This window comes from Nicotiana attenuata, chromosome 8 (assembly GCF_001879085.1).
Source record: "Nicotiana attenuata strain UT chromosome 8, NIATTr2, whole genome shotgun sequence".
Classification (NCBI taxonomy): domain Eukaryota; kingdom Viridiplantae; phylum Streptophyta; class Magnoliopsida; order Solanales; family Solanaceae; genus Nicotiana; species Nicotiana attenuata.
The window spans coordinates 5854689-5877728 of record NC_031996.1 but is presented as its reverse complement, the minus strand read 5'-3'; the positions used below and the strand labels follow the sequence as shown (position 1 = coordinate 5877728).

Sequence of the window (23040 nt, the reverse complement as noted above, 5' to 3'; positions counted from 1 at the left end):
TTTGGTATGTTGTATTAAAAATGACAATTGCATAATTTCTAAGAAGAAGGTATAAGTTATCTCGGCACTAATTACCACACCCCGACAAGGTACTATAAGTTATTCCTGTACTAATTTTAATCTCGGGATAAAAGGGGTCGTTTGGTTGGAATATGATTTATGCCGGTATAAGTTATGCCGGTATAAGTTATATTGGGATAAGTTATGCTGGGATTAGTTATGCTGGGATTGTTGTTTATTCATTGTTTGGTATGTTGAATTAAGAACGACAATTGCATAATTTCTAAGAAGAAGGTATAAGTTATACCGGTGCTAATTACCCCACCTTCTATAAGGTATAAGTTATCCCAGTGTTAAAATTAATACCGAGATAACTTATACCTGGTTTGCTAACCAAAGAGAGAATTAAGGTGGTATTAAATTTTTATATCACCCTTATACCTTCTTATACCTCGTACCAAACGACCCCTTATAGTACCAAGTTTGCTAACCAAATAAAGTATTAAAGTGATATTAAAATTTTATACCAGTACTATATCTACTTATACCTCGTACCAAACGACTAATTCACGGGAGCTCAATTGACTTATATTTTCAATGATTTTGTGTCAATTTCAAGGTATCTTGTGCTAAATGACGCACCAATCTCTATGTTTTTTAACTTGTGATGGGGCCTATTTTGGGCAACGTATCTGAATGGTCAAACGAAGAAGATTTTAGAGGCGATATCTGACAGGTTAAGCTCCCCTTTTGATTATGTTTTTGGCTTATTTTATTCGTTTTCTGGTTCTTGAACGTGACTTGTATTTACTATTCCTGTGTGACATAATATATACTGTACTTTGGTATGAGTATATACATTATTTTGTTAGAAGGAAAAATACATCGAGGCCATAATAAATTAGATACGTTTTGCTAGTTTCATACTTAATTTATGAGGTATTTATGCACTATAATTTTTTATGCTTTACTCTCTTTGTAACATGTGAGAGCTAACAGCTTGTTTGGATGGTTGTTACCAGTTGTCTCTTATTGTATTGTTATCACAAAACAATATTTGTTTTGATTATTTATTTATGAATTGTATCGTATTGTTAAATGTATTGTTTCGGGATAATCAAAAACCCCATTTTATGAAACAACCGATTCGATGTGGTGGGATCGTTTCCTATTTTCTTTTCCAATTATGCCCTTACTTATTTCCATAATTCTATTTTATCATTTAATTATTTTTTATTTTAACTCCAATCTCCAACTTATTGACATACTTTGTCTTCTTCCATCTTTTCTAGAGTTGGTTTTCTCCGTTCTTTTATCCAAGTCTCCATTCGATTCTTTATCTATTTCCATCGTTTTAATTTTTTTTTTTTTTGCTAATATTAGTTAATCTTTTTTTTTCTAGGTTTTTGCTCTTGTTTCCAAGCTACGTGCTTAATGATGAATTAGCAGAAAGATGTTTTCTTAAATTACTTTTACTTGTAATTCTTAATAAATTTTATATAAAAAATTATTGGGGGTATTTTGGTGAATTTATCTATTACAGTACAAAACGATACAGTCAAACCAAACAACAAAAATGTTATTTAACAACAGTAAACGATACAATCTATTCAAATATTGTATCCATAAAACGATACTATACAATACAATACAATATAATATATTATAAAACGATGGGTAATAATGATCCAAAAATAGTGTAAAAAAGCTATCAACCTTTTTGCCCGTCTGAGTAGGTATGTGCTAAAGTAAGGAATTGAGATGGAGCAAAAACCCTAGCTAACGAGGGAGAAGAGAGGATGAGAGCAGTTATCTGAAAGAGAAGCTAAAATGAATGAAGCAGTAAAATGAATTCTCTGTCATTCCATCACTTGTACAGCATATATATATATATATACATGTCTTACCAACTAATATAACCACCTAACTAACCAATCAATCACTTCATTAGCTACTAACTAACTAACTAATCCGGTAACACATAAATAGACCAAACAACCCTTGCACTCAGGTTGCTCCTTTTATCTCAACACTCCCTCTCAAGCTAGGTGGTATGAAGACATCAAGTACCCCTAGCTTGGACATCAAATACTCATGTTTCACTCGGGTTAGACCTTTGGTTAGAATATCTGCTAGCTGCTCCTTGGTTGCTACATATTCTGTTTGCACCAGACCATTCTGTATTTTATATCTTATAAAATGACAGTCTATCTCAATATGTTTAGTTCATTCATGAAACACTGGGTTGCCAGCTATTTGAATTGCTACTTTGCTGTCAGTGTAGATGTTCACATGAAGATCAACTACTATACCAATATCCTTGAACAAACTAAGTATCCAAACCAATTCAGCGACAGTTGATGCATTGCTTCTTTACTTTGATTCTACAGAGCTCCTAGAGATGGTGCTTTGTTTATTTGACTTCCAGGATACCAAAGAGTTACCATACTTGATGAAGAAGCACGTCACTAACTTTCTAGTAAGAGGGCAGGCTGCCCAGTCTGCATCATTGTATGCTGTGATGGTGTTTCTTCGTATGCTAGATAGAAGTATGCCTTGTCCTGGCTGACCCTTCACATATCTGACTATCATTTGAGCATCTTCTATAGTGATATTTTTGGTTTCTGCATAAATTGGCTTAGTGTCTAAACACTAAAAGTTATATCTGGTCTTGTGATAATTAAGTAGAGTAGCTTCCCTAGCAGTCTTTGGTACTTACTGATGTTTGTTAAGACTTCATCATCCGTTGCATTAGGACTGCAGTGTGCTCACCATATTCTTTGGTGGTTAACTTGATGTTGACCTCAATAGGTGTTGCTGCAGGTTTTGTAGCTCCCAGCCTAAGCACAGAAATTAGCTCTAGTGTGTATTTCATTGGTGCATTAGAATGCCTTGTTGTGCCCTGGCAAACTCAATGCCACGAAAACATTTAAGTTTTCCTAAGTCTTTTATCTTGAATGCCAGCTGAAGCTTAGTCTTAATCTCAGTTATTAGTGTCAGATTAGGTCCAGTGATGAGCATATCATCAATATAGACCAAAATGATTATGATGTGTTTGCTTGACCCTTTTACAAACAAAGAGTGATCATGTTGACTCTGCATGAAGCCAAACCTCAGTAGTGCTTCATATAGCTTGGCATTCCACTGTCTTGGTTCCTGTTTGAGTCCATACAAGGATTTCAAGAGTCTACATGCTGGTCTGGTCTCCCCCTGACTCTGAAATCCTTTTGGTAGAGTCATATAGATCTCATCATGTAAGTCTCCTTAAAGAAAAGCATTGTGCACATCAATCTGATGAATGTGCCAACGCTCTGAGGCAGCCACAGCTAGAATTGTTCTGATAGTAACCATCTTGACCACTAGGCTAAACGTCTCATGATAATCAATGCCTTCCTGCTGGTTGTAGCCTTTGGCCACAAGCCTAGCTTTAAATCTTTTCACCTTTCTTGTAGCTTTGTACTTCACCTTGTAAATGCACTTGCAGCCAATAGGCACCTTTCCTTCAGGTAAAGAGACCACATCCCTGGTGTGATTAGATTCCAAGGTAGCAATTTTTGCCTGCATAGCATCTACCCACTTAGGATCTTAAACAACCTCTTCAATGGTTGTAGGCTCCAATAATGGAGAAGGAAACCAGATATGCCCGATACTTATATGATAGTCCATCATAAGACACATAATTGGAAATAGAATAAGGAACAGAGTTGTGCCCTGGCAGTGACACAAAGTGTTTCATCCAGATGGGAGCCTGCTTTGTCCTTAAAGATCTTCTCAGAACAATGGAGTTCTGGTCAAGGGAAGGCAATGAAGAATGCACCACTTATGATGCAGGATGTTGCTATAGAGGAGACTCATGTCTTGAGTCGTCATCCTCATGCCTGGAGCTAGTATGAGTAGAAAATGATGGGAACTGCTCTTCACTATAAGTAGATGAGCCAGGAGGCAAGAAAATATGATGTGCTGGGGTTGAAGTGTCTTTGAAAGGAAATATGTGTTCCCTGAAGGGGACATCCCTGTTGATGAAGAAGCAGCGACTAGCAAGATCCAATAGAACATAGACTTTCTGAGTATCAGAAAAAACTATGAGAACAGTTGGCTTGGCCCTATAAAGAAATTTGTCTGGTTCATGAACTTGCTTGGCATAACACAAGCAGCCAAGGGTTCTCAGTTGCTCCAGAGTAGGTGCTCTACCATATAGCTATTCAAAAGGATAAAGACCATTAAGAACAGAAGATGGCATCCTATTGATTGATGATGGATACTGCTGCAAGCACACAATGGCCGCAGTACTTGATAGGAATATTAGCTTGAAACCTTAAAGTTCTTTTGACTTCCAAAATGTACCTGCACTTCCTCTCAGCAACTCCATTTGATGAAAGGTATATGCACATGTCTTTGATGGATAATGCCATATTTCTGAAATAGGGTGGCACAAGTACAATTGACAAACTCATGGCCATTTCTAGACCTGACTGCTTTCACTGTTTTGTCAAACTGATTTTGAACAAATACAACAAGTTGAACAAGTACAACACACACATCAGATTTGAGCTTCAGAAGAAATAACCAAGTCATCCTAGTGAAATCATCAACAAATGTCAAAAAATACTTATTACCATCAAAAGTGGCACATTTATATGGACCCCATACATCAAGATCTTATAGATCAAATGCGATAATACTTTTAATACAACTAGAAGGGAATGGCAACCTGGTTTGCTTAGCATAGGGACATACACTACATTTATTGATAGTGTTAGTGATACTTGCTAGTTTGGCGGAAAATAATTTTCTAAGGACTATATTGGATACATGTCCTAATAATTTATGCCACAAGGCAACATCAATATCAGTGTCACCATGTCTTGACTTTATTCCAGTAGCAGCTAAAGAGACTGCAGCAAGCTTCTTGACACCATGTCTCTGCAGGAAGTATAGACCATCTCTTTCCCTACCAATCTCCCTCACCCTGCCACTAAAGAGATCCTGAACACACAGAAATCAGGATAAAAATAGGCAAAGCATCTAAGATCTCTAGTCACTTTGGAGACTGATAATAAGTTGAACTTGAACTGTGATACATAGAAAACTTCTTTAATAGCATTTCTGTTTGAAATATGATTGTCGCCAATGTGAGTTACTTGAGTGATATCTCCATTAGATAATAAGACTCTTCTAGGCTTAGAGGGTGCAATTAGAGAGGTCTTGGTCAGTAAGTTAACATCTGACATCATATGGTTAGTTTCCCCTGTATTAATAATCCATTATTGTGGGCTAGTAGATGCTAAAAGGGCAGTGCTAGTATCTACCACATTTGCTTGAGCAAAGGAAGTTAAATTGTTCAGGATTTGCATTATCTGATCATACCGTTCTTTGGTAAAAGGGAAAACACTTCCTTGAGCCTTGGAAGATGTACTTGCTGATCCCTGAACTTGTGTAGAAGAACAACCTGCTTGAACCTGAGGGGCAGTATGTCCTTGAGCCTGAGAATATTCAGCACTTTGACCCATAGTTTGTTGGTGAACATAATATGCAGGCATAGGATGCATTGGTATGTTCTGAGAGGCACGGTTAGAGTACATAGGCATAGTGTAACCAGGTTCTACCATTGCATTGTAAGCACCAACTCCCCCTTTCTTTTTGAACTTATAATCTGGTAGATAACCTAATATTTTGTACTCCCTTTGTTTCAGTTATGTGAACCTATTTTCTTTTTGGTCCGTTCCAAAAAGAATGACCCATTTCTAAATTTGGAAACAATTTAGCTTAAACTTCCAACTCTACCCTTAACGAGAAGCATTTATAACCATACAAATACTCTGGACCCCGTTTTGACTTGTTTAGGACCGCAAATTCTAAAAGTCTTCATTTTTTCTTAAACTCCGTGCCCAGTAAATAGGTTCACATAAATTGGAATAAAGGGAGTAGCAGTTTTATTTACTGTGGCCCTTCATCTTGCAAAACTCACACTGAATGTTGTAATTCTTCCTAACTTTGGATAGAAATTAGGCGTAGCACTATATAGTGCAATAGAGTCATAAGGATGTGTATTCACGGTGGGAGAAGGTCCTAATACTCCAGCAGAAGCAGGTACATCTCTTTGACTTTCATCATTCATGAGCATAACATATGCTTGATTCACTTAAGGTAGAGGTTTCATCATAAGGATTTGGCTACGAGCTTGTGAGTAAGAGTCATCCAAGACCATTAGAAATTGATACACCTTTTGTTTTCATAGGTGCACTACAAATTCCTTGTACAACCTATATATATATATATATATATATATATATATATATATATATATATATATATATACACACACACACACATGTGTTACCAACTAATATAACCACCCAACTAACCAATCAATCACTTCATTAGCTACTAACTAACTAACTAATCCGATAACACATAAATAAACCAAACTACCCTTGCACTCAGGTTACTCCTTTCATCTCAAAAATATGTTTCCTTAACGTACAACCAAATTTTAGTAGGAAAAATGTCAAAACTTACCCATATAGTTTGTGATTAGTCTTAAATACCCTTTGTTAACCTATCAGCTCACAGATGCTCTCGCCGCTAAAAAGCCAACCCATTTATGCCCCTATTTCTAACAATCCTCCAAGGTAGACCGTGGAGGTAACATGGATATGATGTTTGGTGGTGGTCCAAATATACCCCTGAACCCAGTTGTGAAGGTCCAAATATAGCTGCACATGACTTCCATCGTGTCAGTCAAATCAGATTCTTTCTACGGTATAAAATTATTAGCGGGAGGTCATATTTGAGACGATTTTAATATTACAGAGCATTTATAAAATTGTAAGTTAAACAAGGGTATATTTAAGACAATTCACAAATATTAGGATATGTTTGAACCTTTATCCTTTTTAGCATTACTCCATTTTGCCTTTTTTTTTTTTTGTTGTTACTTAGGAAAATACTAATATCAGAAATAGTTTCCCTATCTGATACAAGGTAGGGGCAAGGTATATATACACCTCACACTTCGTAGATTATACTTGTAAGATCACACTGGGTATATTGTTGTACATTGAAAAACACTAAACAGAAAGCATGTTAGTTTAAATTTTTGAAGCTAAACTTTATTTCTTACTATTTGAGTAATTAATTCACTCAAAACTTTTATTTGACTTAGAGAAACATTTTCATTGTTTTCCTTTTCAATCATTGAACCAAACAATAGAGCAAGGAGTCGTTCGTCAGAAAATAAGTTATCCGAGATTAATTATCTCGGGATTGTTATCCCACTCTTTCATAAAAATAAAAATAATACTATAATCTCAGAATTAGTTGCTGCTATTTATCTCATTCAAATATGAGATAAACTCAACTTAAATTTAATTCCGAAATTAATTATTTTTATAAAAGAGTTCAGTGAAATAAAAATGTGACAAAAAAATTGGCTCCACACCAACTGTTTCCTGAGAGCAGATCTCCATTTCCTTTCAAAATTTCCCATCTGCTCTTTACTTCTTTGCTTCCCTTTGTAGCAAAACCCAACTTTCTCTCTTCACTCTCACAATTTCAAATTTCTTCTGTTCCCTTCTCTACTTCCATTATGCCTCACTAACAGTGACCTCCAAACACACACACGCACACACACATTGTAAAAATCCAATCTTTTCAATCAAGATTCAGTAAAAAATGGCTTCAACAGTTCCCAAATCTACAAAACCTTCAAAACCCACAAACCAATTTTCTTCCCATTTAGCCATGATTGAGCTGAAGCAAAGAATCCTTATATCTCTCTCTAAACTCTCAGATAGAGATACCCATCAGATCGCCGTTGAGGATCTTGAAAAAATCATTCAAACCCTATCAAACGACGGCGTTTCAATGCTCCTCAACTGCCTTTACGACGCCACTAACGACCCTAAACCCGCCGTTAAAAAAGAATCCCTACGACTCCTCCCTACCGTATGTACTTCACATAGCGATTCTGCTGCCACCCATTTGACCAAAATTATAGCTTGCATTGTTAAAAAGCTGAAGGATGCTGATTCGGGTGTTAGGGACGCGTGTCGCGATGCGATTGGCTCGTTGTCCTCGATGTATTTGAAAGGAGAGAGTGATCAAAGTGGGGTTGCATTGTTTGTGAAGCCATTGTTTGAGGCAATGAACGAGAATAGTAAAAGTGTTCAGAGTGGTGCAGCTATGTGTATGGCTAAAATGGTGGAATGTGCTTCCGAAACGCCTTTATTGGCTTTTCAAAAGCTTTGTCCAAGGATTTGCAAGTACCTTAACAATCCTAATTTCATGGCTAAGGCTTCTTTGTTGCCTGTTGTGTCAAGCTTATCACAGGTTCTCTTAAAGCAGCTACTCCCTTTCGATACAATATATGTGACATAGTTTGCATTTTCACGGAGTTTAAGAAAAAAAATGAAGACAGTTTGAAATTTGTCGTTGTAAACATGTAACTAAAACTTATGACCTTAAACATGCCATAATATTTGTATGACTACAAAAGCTTCTTGTTAATGATAAAATGGGAAGTGCAAACTTTTTTAGTTTCAAAATATAGAAGCGTGTCATTCTTTTTTTGGAATAGAGTAATAAGGAAATAGTGTCACATAGACAGGAACTAAGGAGTATTTTGTTTACCTTGAGATTGCTACATGTTTATTCATTTCGGGAATGTAGTGCTATATTCTTGATATTAAGTTGAAGCCAGTGAACTTTGTGCTAGTGTTGCTGGCCAAATATAAGTAATAAATAAGTAAAAGCGTCATTTTTCTAATAGCTTAAGCTTTATGTGAGATAGCTCACATAATTTAACATGTTAAATCTCAATGCCGCGCATCATCGGAATATTTTCCCGTATTTGGTTCAAAAGCATCAGCCGGCACGTGAGGGCCTGTGTTGCAGACTTGAAACGAATAAATAAAAGTTTCCTTTCTCCAACAATTTAAAGCTTTTAGACCAGGGGTTCACACAGTTCAACACTGGCTTGCTTTAAAATGTATCTGTTTGCTGTATGTCACTTTTGACACTCAAAGTGAGTAAGATATTTTGATTTTTGTATAAATGATGTTTAGCTACAAAATGACAAATCAAATACCATTACCTTTTTGTGATAAGAAAACCAAATACACTACCTAATCGCCTTCAGTACAATATAGAAAGAATGACTATAGGCTTCTTGGGAGAACAAAGAAAGCCAAACTAGAGTCTTGTGAAAGACTTGGGGGTTGTTTGGTTACCAGGATGGGATAGACAAGGATATCTCATGTGATTAGCTATCCCATCTTCTATATTAGATAATAGCTAATCCCACCATTTTAGTACAAATCCCGGGACTAACTAATACCCATAATCAAGCGCGGGATAAAATAATCCTGCATTTTATCCCGAGATTGTTATCCCTTATCCCACCAGCCAAGCGACCCCTTAAGGTTATATGGCGCTTCTTATGTAGTGTGCATTTAGTGCTCCATGAGGAAATTGTTATTTCCATGCTCAATGTGCCTGCTTGAAGATTCTATTTTTCTAGAACTGTTTCATGTCATTATCATATGAGGTCAAATGCCTCTTTTTGAGGAAGCAGCCACTTGTCAGTTATTATAAACAATAACCTGATATTTGTATTGTGCAAATAATTAAGGTAGCATTTCTGCGTCTTTCTTGGTTCTCAAAGCACTTTCACCTCTCTGAACTTGTTTAACAATGATGATTATTAGTCTGATTCAGTTGGTTTCCCCCATCTGCATGTATCTTAGGAGTGCATTCTAATATTTATTGTTGTGCACTAAGCATAATTTGAACATGTAGGTGATGATCAGGCATAAGTATGGGTATAGATAGATCTAAAACAACTAGAGGGATGAATTAGGTCTAGAAAAGCAAAAACACCGTGAGAAACATTTGATAATGTAGTTAGCCAAGTGATAATTTTGGAAAGGCTGTGCATTCTAGGATAAGATTTCTTGAAGTGGAAAGAAGGATTTAAGGTCAAACATTGAGTGGAAGAATGCCCTGTCGTTTCCTTAAAATATACCCTTAAATTAAGATGGTGTGAAAAAAAAAGAGGGCCCCCAAATTTGTGAAATTCTTTAGAAATACATTCAAATATTCTACTGATGCATGGATCAATCAGATCAAGTTATGTTGAAATGCTGCTTTGTTCTTTTCTTAATTGTTGCATAGGGCATAAGCATCACATCAGAACAATAAATTGAGATAACGAACAGCTTCAAATTTGTCTTTCTTTGTGCATTCTATTTGGCATCATATATAGAACAGCTTCAAATTTGTCTTTCTTCTTGTGCGTTCTATTTGGCATCATATATAGAAAACTTAAGTCATCTTTAAAGTGGTTGTGGTGATATTTAAAGCCTTCAGAAACCATACTACTGCAGGTAGGGGCCATAGCACCGCAAAATTTGGAACCTTTATTGCAGACCATTCACGAATGCCTCAGCAATTCGGATTGGGCAACTCGTAAGGCTGCAGCTGATACATTAAGCGCCTTGGCGTTGAATTCAAGCAACTTGGTAGCAGGGGGAGCCACTTCCACTTTAACCGTGCTTGAAGCTTCTCGGTTTGACAAGGTACCTTCATGTAGTAATGCTTTAACATAGTGTTTGGGTAATTTCATAGATTATTTTTGAAGGGTACTATAACACTAGTTTGGTAAAGCTTGGTCAACAATATCGAGAATCATGACTAGCCAGTGTTGCCCATAAGAGAGTTGAAATGATTCAAACCTTGTATGAGTTTGATGCTGAAGGCCAAATTAGACGGTGCTAAAGTTGGTGGGTGAACAATAACACCTCTGTTGACACGATTATTGCGGAGCATCTCAAACTTGAATAAATAAAAAATAAACTTAATTTTGACTAAACAAAATGAAAAAGTGAATAAGATTAGAGTTATTCATATCTTTGAATATGAAGTTTGCGAATAGATTCTAACTCTATGCTAAATGTTAATTTAGTGCCGGCACTCAACTTCAGCAAATATATGTTATTTGTATGTCATTATAGGTAATTTTGTTCTAGCTAATTAAAATGTAATTGGCTTTTCCAGATAAAACCCGTGAGAGATAGTATGCTGGAGGCATTGCAGCACTGGAAGAAAATTGCAGGGAAAGAAGATGGAGCCACAGACGATCAGAAAGCTTCAAGTCATGGTAAGCCGGGAAGCGTGTAATTTTTTATATGGTATAGATTTCCTTCCTGCTTTAAATGGAACTATCATTTCAGCTGGCGAATCCTCTGAATCTACGGGATCGTCAGAAAAGAAGGACCTCCTAAATGCTGGTGAGTGGAATGAGGCTTTGGTCAAGGACTCATTTATGGAACTTTTTCCGATAATTCTATTTCCTAACTCAGGCTAGCAACTTTTCTGATAAAACAGTGGGCATATTAAAGAAGAGAGCTCCAGCATTGTCGGACAGAAAATTGAACCCAGAATTCTTTCAGAAACTTGAAGAAAGGAGTTCAGGTGATTTGCCGGTGGAAGTGGTTGTCCCTCGTCAATGTCTTAATGCATCAAATGCACCAACTGAAGTAGAGTCTGAGTCAGACAAAGCAGAAACAGGACAGAGAATAATGAGGAAAAGCCAGCTGGATGCCGGGTACAGTAACACGGAGAGTCAAACTTCCGGAGTAAGTGGCAGAGAACATGATACTGTTGACGAGGGAGATCTGAATCAGAGGGAATCATCCAGTTGCCGTGCTGGTTTTGCAAAAAATTCTGGTCCATCTGAGGGATTTATGGCTAACAAAGGAAACTGGTTAGCTATTCAAAGGCAATTGTTACTTCTGGAGAAGCAACAAGCTCATCTGACAAATATGTTGCAGGTTCGCCTATTTAGTTAGTTTTCTTATTTTTACAATGGTTTCACTAGCCACTTTTCTACCAACAGATCTCCCCAACTGCAGGATTTCATGGGCGGATCTCATGGTAGCATGGTGGCTCTTGAGAACAGAGTACGTGGCCTTGAAAGAGTTGTTGAAGACATGGCACGTGATTTGTCGCTTTCAGCAGGTCGAAGAGGTGGTACTACTTTTACGGCGAGATTTGATGAATCTCATAATAGGCCTCTTGGGAAGTATAATAGCTTCCATGATTACTCCAGCACCAAGCTAGGTAGAGGTAGTGAAGGGAGCATCTCATTTGGCGAAAGGTTTGTGCCATCTGATGGTAATTCTTCGGGCATGAGGGGAAGGAGCCCACCAGGGAGATTGGATAATCCTGATGCTTGGGACTTTCATGCATATGGTAAGAATGGGCAATTGGGCTCTAGGAGAGGTTTAGGTGGTGGGCACATGGACGCTAGGTCGTCTAAACCAGAAAACGAGATAGATCAGGCTGGCACCAGGAGAGGGTGGGCCAAAGGAGCGGGACCCGTTAGGTTTGGCGAGGGACCTTCTGCCAGAAGTATCTGGCAAGCTTCAAAGGATGAAGCAACTTTGGAGGCAATCCGTGTGGCTGGTGAAGACAATGGAACTGCTCGAGGCGCTAGAGTAGCTATTCCAGAATTAGAGGCTGAAGCACTAACAGATGACAACATCGTGCGAGAGCGTGATCCGGTTTGGAATTCCTGGACCAATGCAATGGATGCATTTTCTGTGGGTGATATGGAATCAGCTTTCTCTGAAGTTCTGTCTACTGGAGACGATTTCTTGCTTGTGAAGCTGATGGATAGATCAGGCCCAGTGATCGATCAACTATCTAATGAGGTGGCAAGTGAAGCCTTGCATGCTATTGCTCAGTTTTTTATGGAGCCAAACTTGACAGACATCTGTTTATCTTGGGTCCAACAGGTACAAATAAAATATCTCTGATGCCCTTTCTTGAGTTCATGTTAATAGATTTTTCTTCTTCCAGAGAAAGTTGTTTCCCTAGCAAAAATTTCTTGTAGTTTTAGTTGTCTTCTCGGGTTAGTAGGTAGACGTCATAGAGTTCCTCTGACAGAAACCTGTAGTTCCTCATCCTGATTCGTACACATAACTACAACCTCCTCTTACCTGATACAAGCAATCAAGTTTTGAATGGGAGCATTGCGGAGAGTCAAATTCCTAGCCTTCGTTGTGCCATGCAGAATCTGTTCATTTTGCACTCCAAGACCACATATAGCAACGAGCTTTTTTAAGCTACCTAGTTTGTAAACTCAGAATGGAGTGTATTTACCATTGAGTTTATAAAAACCGAAGGAGCTAAGGTGACTGATTAAACAACCCACGCATCTGCTCCCATCTCAAATGATGTGAATACATGCCTTGAAAGATAAGGTTGATGTATCAACCAACTGCTCCTTATCGTCGTACCGAGTTCACAATGACTTTGACGGCTAGGACACCATTATGGGACTACCTACAGAGTTTTCAAAGGCGAAAAGCCTAGGAAAACACTAAGCTTTGTGGCTTTAAGTGCAATGACGATTAAAACTTCGGTTTTACCGAAGAAAAAGCTGATGCAGAAAAAGATAAGAAATATGTATAGAAATAACTTTTTTGATAAGGAAAACTATAATTAAGATAGTAAATGTAGTTAAAAATGATGTCAATCAAGTTCAAAAAGATTTAGATATAAAGATGCGGTAATTTTTTTTTTTTTTTTGATAAGTAAAGATTTTATTATAACTGGTACCAAGATGGTACATAGAAAAAAAAGTACAGGACCAGAATACTACTCTTACTTAATTCATACTACATATTTTCTCCTAACAAGTGCAAAAAATCCAAATACTGGTCCGTCTCATCTAAAGAACTGCTATAACACCAGAAATACAAATTTTTAATACATTTGTTTTTGACTCTGGCAATCTGCAGTCTCTTTCCCTCAAAGCATGCTTTATTTCGCTCCAGCCATAATGTCCACATTATGCAGTTGGGAATAGTTTTCCATATTAGCTTTAAGCTTCTTTTCACTCTCTGGGATTGCCACATTTCCAGCAAGCTACTAATCTTCTGAGGTAGCACCAAAGATTGCCACTATGTTCAAGAAAATTTCCCAGCATTCTCTTGAAAATTTGCAATGCAAGAAGAGATGCTCAACTGTTTCCTCCTCTGAGTTGCAAAAATAACATCTACCGCACAGAGAAAACACTCTCCTCTGTAACTTATGCTGAGTTTGGCAGGCATCCCTAGCTGCTAGGCAACCAAAAAAAACTGCTTTCATAGGTGCTTTAGTTCTCCAAATCATCTTCCAAGGCCAGTTTAGAGTTCCCTGACTAGTTTGTTGTTGCAACATTTTGTAACAATTATTCACTGTGAATATGTTATCCCAGCTGCCGATCCAAATTAGCCTATATGTTTTGTGTTGATCTATTGAACATGAATTCAGAAGTTGAAGCAGTTCACAGAAACTATCCACTTCCCAGTCGTTCAGATTTCTTCTGAAAGTAACATTCCATCCTGATTCTGCTTTAAAACCTGCAACATAGCCCTCTTTATTCAACGCACAATTAAATAGATCTGGGGAAATGTGCTTTTGAAGCTCTCATTACCACACCAAATATCCAGCCAAAATTTAATCCTACTACCATTTCCCACCTCCAAACTAGTAATCACGGTTTTGAGTTCTAGTGATTAGTTTCTTTACAAATTTCTTTTTTATTATCTAATCACAGAAAAATTTACAACTTTTTGTTAACAATTAGTGTAATACTTTTTATTTATTGTCGAGAAACTTGTGGGTGATGAGGTCATTCCTTAGTGCCTTGGTACCTGGACTAAGGTGCCACTTAAGCGAGCGAAGCGCCTGATCTCAATCTCACCTAGCTTCATGGCTTAACTTATGTTGTATCTGAAATGCTTTTCTCTTGTACAACATAGAAAGGCAGTTTCTTGTGTTTTGATAGTGTGCCTTATTTTGTGTGCTTTTGATACATGTACTTAAACTTGGGCTACTGTGTGTTGAATGTTAATAATGAGGTAATGGGCTCGAAACATTATCTTCATGCTCACTCATTCAAAAAATAAGCCTCACTATCAAGAGAATTAAATGAAATCTATTCCATTCACTTTTGGGTATAAGCCTTCTACATTTAGCATTTCCTTCGGATTGAGCTCAAGTAAAATCATGACTTTCTACGTAACATGCTGATAAGTAGGACTCAATCTGTCAGCTTTCCCTTTAGTTTGCCGCTGGATTTCTCTAATGGAAAATTGTGCCTTGAACTGTTCATTTCATTGTCAATATTATGCGACTGAAAGAGCATCTTTACTGTATAACAGACAAATTATTCATATTTCACATTAATTTCTACAACTACATACTCCCTCTGTTCCAGTATATGTGAACCTATTTCCTTTTTGCTCCGTTCCAAAAAGAATGACCCCTTTCTAAATTTGGAAACAATTTAGTTTAAACTTACAATTCTACCCTTGATGAGAAGCTTTTATAACCACACAAATACTCTGGGCCCCTTTTTAACTTGTTTAGGACCACAAATTCCAAAAGTTTTCATTCAAACAGGTTCACATAAATTGGAATGGAGGGAATACTACTTTCTTCAATTGTTACTATCTGGTGCTTAACCACTTCAGATCTAAACCCATAAACCTCTATCATCAGCTAAGGCTTTCAAATGCTGTTCTCTGGTGAATTAATCAATTAGGAATATCGTGTCTGGACTGCAAGATAGTTCTATTTTTAGTTTGTTTAGCTTTATTTTTGGAAACACGTGTTTTCTTGTGTGCTGGAAGATTTAATCTTGGACGAGCCTTTCGTTTCCCAAAAAAAGAATTTCAAATCTGTACATGTTTTTCTAGAAAATAAAACAACTATTTTCCAGAAAACAATTGTTTCGTTTATAATAGAGCGGGCCTTAAAGTTTAATTATTTTCCACATCATTTTCTCTCTTTCCCCTCATAATCTGAGTCGAAATCCTTTGTTTCATCTGTGAAGTTTGTACCACTTAAACTGAAGTTTGATATATAATGTAATTAAGTGTTTATAGTTATACTGACTAAATTATGTCGTTTTTTTCCATTGTATTTTCAGTTGCTAGATATTGTCGTAGAAAATGGACCTGATGTAGTGGACATTCCTATGGAAGTGAAAAAAGAGCTGCTGTTTAATTTGAATGAAATTTCATCATCGGTAGACATTCCCGAGGATTGGGAAGGTGCAACACCAGAGCAACTGTTGTTGCAATTGGCATCTGCTTGGGATATTGATCTGCAAGAGCTGGAGAAGTAGCTGCCTTCTAGCTGGTTCCACCTGTTGCACGAAGTTATGTCTCGTGAATTTTCTCCTGTTCACCTTGGATAACATTTCTGCATTGATTGATATTTTGAGATTTGATGTAAATTGCGATGCTTTATTCTTCAAATTCATGTACTTGGGCAGTCTGCTTCGCTTGCAAATCACAATTTTGCTGTCATCTTAACAAAAATTGTGTCACGGATTGTTGTCGCAGCTTAATAGTAAAGTGGTCTGTGAAAGTTAAATAAGATTCATATATAACGTTTAGTAAAGGATCAACACGAAAGGGTGTGGTGGGATGGATGAGTTTCCTCCATCCTAAGCTAGAGGTCTCAGGTTTGAGCACGGGAATAGAGAAATTCCCGGTCCCCTTATATACTTGGTTACTACTTTTTTCTTTTATTTTCACACCCCTTTTCCCTTTGCAACGGTAAAGTTGTCTCCGTGTGACCTATAAGTTATGGTTCGAGCCGTGAAAACAGTAACTAATGTTTGCACTAGGATAGGTTGTTTACATCACGTCCCTTGAGGTACAGCCCTTCTCCGGCTCCTGTGTGAACACGGAATGCCTTGTACATCGGGCTGCCATCTTTATATCCAAATAGTTAGTTGACTTTGGTCATTGTAACCTAATTTATCCATTAAAAATATAAAATAAAATAAAAACAGTTATACTTAACATATAAATGTTCTTCATATATAGAGGAGGTGTCCATTTAACATTGATAGATTGAACTATGGTCATGTATCTTTGAATAAACTTGAAAAGTTACAGGACTTTAGTCATTGTATCTATATGCATCTTATGTACATTAGCCCCTTAAAAATGTTAAGTATATGTGTTAATACATAAGCATGGTCATGAAAGGCTATATTGTCCTAACACAATGTACAAAATCTGAAGAAACTTCACAAGAAAAAGTATTGATTATGCTTAGAAGGTTTTAGTGTTTTGCTGTATCAACATTAGCTTCATTGCTTTCAATAGTTTCAGTGTTATTTGCATTACTTTGCAATGGAGCTGGGGATTTGGAAGTGTCTTCTGCAGCTTCCTCTTCTTCCTTTTTCTTGTTCCCTGATAGATATGCCAAAGCAGTGACTACATCGCTGATCAACGGACGAACACTGGCTTCCTGTTGCAGACACATTGCTGCAATTGCTAGAGCTTGGTACAGTCCCTTCTTTGGGTAGTTCCCTTTCAGCATTGGATCTACCATTAAGTGAAACTTTTTCTTGTCTTTGAACAGTGGTTGTGCCTGCCAAGCAATTTGTGTTAGAGTTTAGCTTTAAGAGTCAAGTAAATCAGGCAAGTTGCGTGCTACAACAGGTCAAGATACATTGATGTCAGGGTATACAGTTTAACACACGGGTAAGAGTTTCCGTTGTGTGACAAGGAGGTCACCGGTTTAAGTCGTGAAAACATCCTCCGGTAGAAATGTAAGGTAAAAAAGGGCAGCCCGGTGCACTAAGCTCCCGCTATGTGCGGGTCCGGGGAAGGGCCGGATCACAGGGTGGTCTATTGTATGCAGCCTTACCCTGCATTTTTAAGAGACTTTTCCACAGCTCGAACCCGTGACCTCTTAGAGGTCACATGGCAGCAACTTTACCAGTTACGCCAAGGCTCCCCTTCCAGAAATGTAAGGTAAGATTGTGTGTATTAGACCCAATGTGGTTCGACCCTTCTCAGGATCCCGCACTAGTGAGAATTTTGTGCTCCAGACTGTCCTTTTTAGTGTATATAAGTTTGGAATGGTTCATAATGTTTCAACAATGTTTTAATTGGAAGTAAAAGTGTCACCTCATTGCTTAAGCATTTCATAGTGACAATGATATGTTGGAACTTACCCACTGAACAAGATTCTGTTCTGCACTTGGTTTTGAGGTGTCAATGACTCTTCTTCCTGTGATCATTTCCAAAAATACAACTCCAAAGCTGTAAACATCAGATTTTGTAGTCAATTGACCTGTGGAAGCATATTCAGGTGCACAATAACCATAGGTTCCCATGACCCTGGTGGACACATGACTTTTATCGCCCGTTGGCCCTAACTTGGCAAGTCCAAAATCAGAGAGCATCGGGTTGAAGTTCTCGTCTAGAAGTATGTTAGAGGCTTTAAAATCGCGGTAAATCACCGGAGGATTAGCTGTTTCATGCAAGTATTCAAGTCCTTTTGCTGCTCCTTCTGCAATTTTCATCCTTGTATTCCAATCAAGTGGTTTTTTTTCTGGACCAAGTTCTGCCAAACAAGGTGAATATAATTGGTAAACAATGTGAAAATAAAACTCAAGTCTCATGTTGGTGGTTATGTTGCGCGAACTTTCCAAAAATGTTGCTGCACCAGTGTCGGATCCTCTAAAAGTGCAATAATTTTGGAGGATCCGACATGCACCTAGCAACATTTCTGGAGAGTCCGAGCAACATAATTAGCGGCCTTGTATCATTAACAGTGCTAAAAAAGGTTGGCAAAAGGGCAGTCTGGTGCACTAAGCTCCCGCTATGCAGCCCAAGAAAGGCCTGAACCACAAGGGTCTATTGTACGTAGTCTTACCCTGCATTTCTGCAAGTGGCTGTTTCCACGGCTCTAACCCGTGACCTCCTGGTCACATGGCAGCAGCCTTACCAGTATCGTCAATGCTAAAAAAGGTTACTCGATGAACATGCAAAATTTCAAGTTGCATAAAGAAAGTAAGAAATGGGGACATATCAATATACATACCAAGAAGATGATCTTCTAGTGAACCATTTGCCATGTATTCATATACTAATATTCTTTGGTCTCCATCTGAACAATATCCTACCAAATTGACAAGATTAGGGTGATGAAGAAGACTTAATATCAGAACCTCCACAAGAAACTCTCTGGTTCCTTGAAAACCATTCCTGTCAAGTTGCTTCACAGCAACATCCTTAAATGAAAACAAACCAAAAAATACAAAAAATCAAGAAGAAGAAGTTAAACCTTTTGATATAATAATCATTTTGTCTTTCAAAGTTTGAAGCAAGTATATTATATTGGAGGTATAGAGGGTGTGATTGGTACGAAGGAAAATATTTTTAGAAAATAAGTCAACTTTTGGTGTTTGGTTGCGAGAAAATATTTTTTAAAAGTTCGACTTATGTCATACCAAACACACCCGAGGGAGAAAATCGAAGCGAAGAGAGTACCAAATTCTTGCTTTGAATGTGTCCCTTGTACACTCTCCCAAAACCACCTTCACCAAGCAAACGATCATTGTCAAAGTTTTGAGTGGCAAGTTTCAATTCTTGAAATGTGAAGATTTCAGCAGAAATGTTCCCTTTTCCAAGTTTTGCTATTTCTTCTGCTATGTACCTCCTTCTGCTGCTGTCTGCACACCAGCACAATGATGATTATGATGTGAAAGCTGGACAATTCAGGTCTCTTGGGAAGTTAATTGGTTTTAGAATAATAAAAAAGGTAGTTCGGTGCACGAAGCATTCCGCATTAATGCAAGGTCCGAGGAAGGGCCACACCCTAAGGGGTATGATGTAGGTAGCCTATTCTGATGCAAGTATCGGTTGTTGATTCCACGGCTCAAACCCGTGACCTATAGGTCACAGGGAGACAACTTTACCGTTGCTCCGAGGCTCCCCTTCGGTTTTAGAATGATAATGTCAAGAAAAGTTATTCAATGAACTTCAACATAAGCATTTCATTATGGTGATTTGACTATTTTTATGCAGGCTATCAACCTATCGTAACTGTGTTCAATGAACTTCCAACACAAGCATTTCATTATGGCGATTCCACTATTTTTATGTTGGTTGTCAACCTATCGCAACTTTCTTCAATGAACTTTCAATACAAGCATTTCACATGGTGGTTCGACTATTTTTATGTTGGCTGTCAACCTATTACAACTTTTTTCAATGAACTTGCAACACAAGCATTTCACATGGTGGTTCGACTATTTTTACGCCGGTTGTCAACCTATTGCAACCCCTTTCAATGAACTTCTAACACAAGCATTTCACATGGATATGTTGGTTGTCAACCTATTACAACTTTTTTCAATGAACTTGCAACACAAGCATTTCACATGGTGGTTCGACTATTTTTACGCCGGTTGTCAACCTATTGCAACCCCTTTCAATGAACTTCTAACACAAGCATTTCACATGGATATGTTGGCTGTCAACCTATCACAACTTTTTTCAATGAACTTGCACCACAAGCATTCACATGGTAGTTCGACTATTTTTACGCTGGTTGTCAACCTATTGCAACCCTTTTCAATGAACTTCTAACAACAAGCATTTTCATATGGGAATTCTACTATTTTTATGCTGGCTATCAACCTATCGCAGCGCCCCTTTTTTTTCCGTCTAGACTTGGGACCGGCTAATTAGCTAAGCACACATAAGCCTAGTTTTTCAAAACAAGCATTAATATGATTAATTTATGTTTTTTGGGTAGGATCATGAATACGAAAGGCAATGTCTTTTTTATTGATAAAAGAACAATAACAACAAACCCAGCGTAACCCACGAGTGGGGTCTAGGGATGGTAGTATGCAGGGACGGACCTAGAGCATAGAATATGGGTTCCTGGGAACCCAGTAACTTTTGCGTAGATCCTGTATTTGTATTAACAAATTCACTAAATATTTGTAAATATATAATTGTGAACCCAGTTATTATTGCATATTAATCTGAAATTACGATAGGAACTCATAAGGCTCGAATCCTGGACCCGCCTCTGGTAGTATGTACGCAGACCTTAACCCTATCTTGAGAAGATAGAGAGGCTGTTTCCGGTAGACTCTCGGAAAAAGAAAACCATGCAAAATTGTAAAATATTCAAAGACAATGCAATTCTAATTAAATTTAACAAAATTGGATGGCTAGAAATAATAAATAAAATCAAAGGGCAGACAAATTTTACCATTTCTAAAGGAAAGATTGGATTGAGTTTTTGTGTTCTTGTGTTCTTGAGTGTTCTTTCTCAAAGATCTTTTATGAACAGTTTCTTCCTTTGCAACACAACATGTAAAGCAATTCATCTTCATTTTCTTCTTGTTACCCAATGTCATACCTAATATTCACAACAAAAAATCATCAAGAATGAGGTTCTCTTTTTTATTTCTTATTTTTTCCTGGCTGGCAGATTCCGCTCATCAAGTTCTTGTTTAATCTTCAGCCCGTCAGAACACCACAATATTCGTTTTTGTGGGATTAATGTCCTAACTGCTGCCAATTTAATTGATCTTCTGCTCGTTAGAACACCACAATGTTCGTCTTTTTGGGATTAATGTCCTAACTGTTGCCAAATTTAATGATGAAAATTCCCAAATAGGAATCCAAGAAGAACACATTAACAAATTTGATAATCCACATGAAGATGAAAAATTGAAACCCTTTAATTCCAGAAAGAACCAATTTTCTTTCTGGCCTTTTAGGGAATCAATAAATTATTTTTTTGGTTAGGAAAAATGTTTGTTTTGCTTCCTTGCCCTTCAGACAAAATGATTTCTGGTATGATAGGAATATATTTAAATTCATTTTGTTCCTTCTTTGGAGAATATTACACTTGTCAGGGAAATATTTCTTTGAAAAACAGGTTTTTTTTTGTTATGACTAAATTGACTGGCTCTATTTTTTTAAATTAAATTTTTTTTTTGCCTATGCTAATTACTAAATTTTTTTTTGAAGTGAAAGCAATAGATGATTTTTATATTTATTCAGACTTTAATTAAAAGGTGAATTACTTTATCATTATCTCCAATTTAGCAAGATCAAATGGACCTTCCATTTAGTTCGGAAAACTTCAAAATGTACATAGATCATCTCTATGCAATTTCTAATAGTATAGCTAACAAGTTTATTCTTACTTTTTTTTTTGTAAACAACTGCATTATTGTGACGACCCAAAGGGTCATCACCTGTTTCTTCATCCGTTCCGTGCTTCCGAGACCTTGAAAACCTCATTTTTACTTGTCTCGATTTGCGTGCGCAGTCCGGGCGCATAGCCGGAAAGCTTTTATGTTGAAATATGTGAATTCTGTGAAAAATTTGAAGAATTTTGACATTAATATGATTACAGTTGAGTTTGGTCAACAATTTTGGAAAACGGACCCGGACCCGAGATTGGACGGTCCCGGAAGGTCCGTAGAAAAATATGGGACTCGGGCATGTGCCCGGAGTCGAATTCTGAGGTCTAGAGCCCGAGAAATGAATTTTTCTGTGAAATTATTTTTCTGAAATTATTAAGGAAAATGGAAATGAATATTTATTAAAAGACTGTGGTATCGGGCTCGTATTTTGGTTCCGACGCCCGGCACAAGTCTTATATATTGTTTAAGCGCTTTCTGTGAAGTTTGGTCGAAATCGGACGTCGTTTGACGTGTTTCGGACCTAATTATCTAAAGTTGGAAGTTTATGAAGTTTGAAATAGAAATGATGAGTTTGAGGTTTGATTCAATGATTTTGATGTTATTTTGGCAATTTGATCGCTCGAGTAAGTTCGTAGGATGTTATTGAGTTAGTGTGTGTGATTGGTTNGCGTGCAGCCCGATCCATTTAACGTCGACGGCGCTCACTCGGGGTGTGTACAGACTCCGGAGGGGCTCCTACAGCCCAAGCGCAATATCAAGCCATCTCGTGGCATCAACCAGGCCCTCGGCCTCAAAATCAATATAACACCGCTGCGGCGTGCAGCCCGAGCCATCCATAGTCTAGAAATACACATGTAACACTGCTGCGGCGTGCATCCCCATCCATGCTCAGTCTAGAAATGCACATAAGCCACTTGGGCAATTCAACATGGTAGTTCTCAGCTCAAAACGTCAATAAAATATTGTTTAAGTTTTCAAATCTTAGAAAAATGGCTGAGTTT

The 23040-nt window shown here is 37.5% G+C and overlaps 3 protein-coding genes across 3 annotated transcripts; 1 reads left to right on the top strand and 2 right to left on the bottom strand.

Annotated features, from left to right (window-relative positions):
• Positions 3839–5609, bottom strand: LOC109231451. The gene is made up of 5 exons (XM_019397113.1): positions 5310–5609; positions 4813–4986; positions 4469–4551; positions 4263–4416; positions 3839–4198 (listed from the first exon to the last, which is right to left on the bottom strand). Exons 1-5 carry the CDS (start codon positions 5607–5609, stop codon positions 3839–3841), a joined length of 1071 nt encoding a protein of 356 aa, XP_019252658.1.
• LOC109230796 (microtubule-associated protein TORTIFOLIA1) lies at positions 7434–16436 on the top strand. The gene is made up of 7 exons (XM_019396233.1): positions 7434–8331; positions 10386–10577; positions 11056–11158; positions 11232–11288; positions 11386–11831; positions 11913–12797; positions 15983–16436. The coding sequence occupies exons 1-7, from the start codon at positions 7675–7677 to the stop codon at positions 16178–16180; spliced, it is 2538 nt and encodes an 845-aa protein (XP_019251778.1). The 5' UTR covers positions 7434–7674; the 3' UTR covers positions 16181–16436.
• On the bottom strand, positions 16898–21652 carry LOC109230795 (serine/threonine-protein kinase CDL1-like). The gene is made up of 5 exons (XM_019396232.1): positions 21091–21652; positions 19353–19534; positions 18904–19093; positions 18032–18423; positions 16898–17442 (listed from the first exon to the last, which is right to left on the bottom strand). Exons 1-5 carry the CDS (start codon positions 21236–21238, stop codon positions 17131–17133), a joined length of 1224 nt encoding a protein of 407 aa, XP_019251777.1. The 5' UTR covers positions 21239–21652; the 3' UTR covers positions 16898–17130.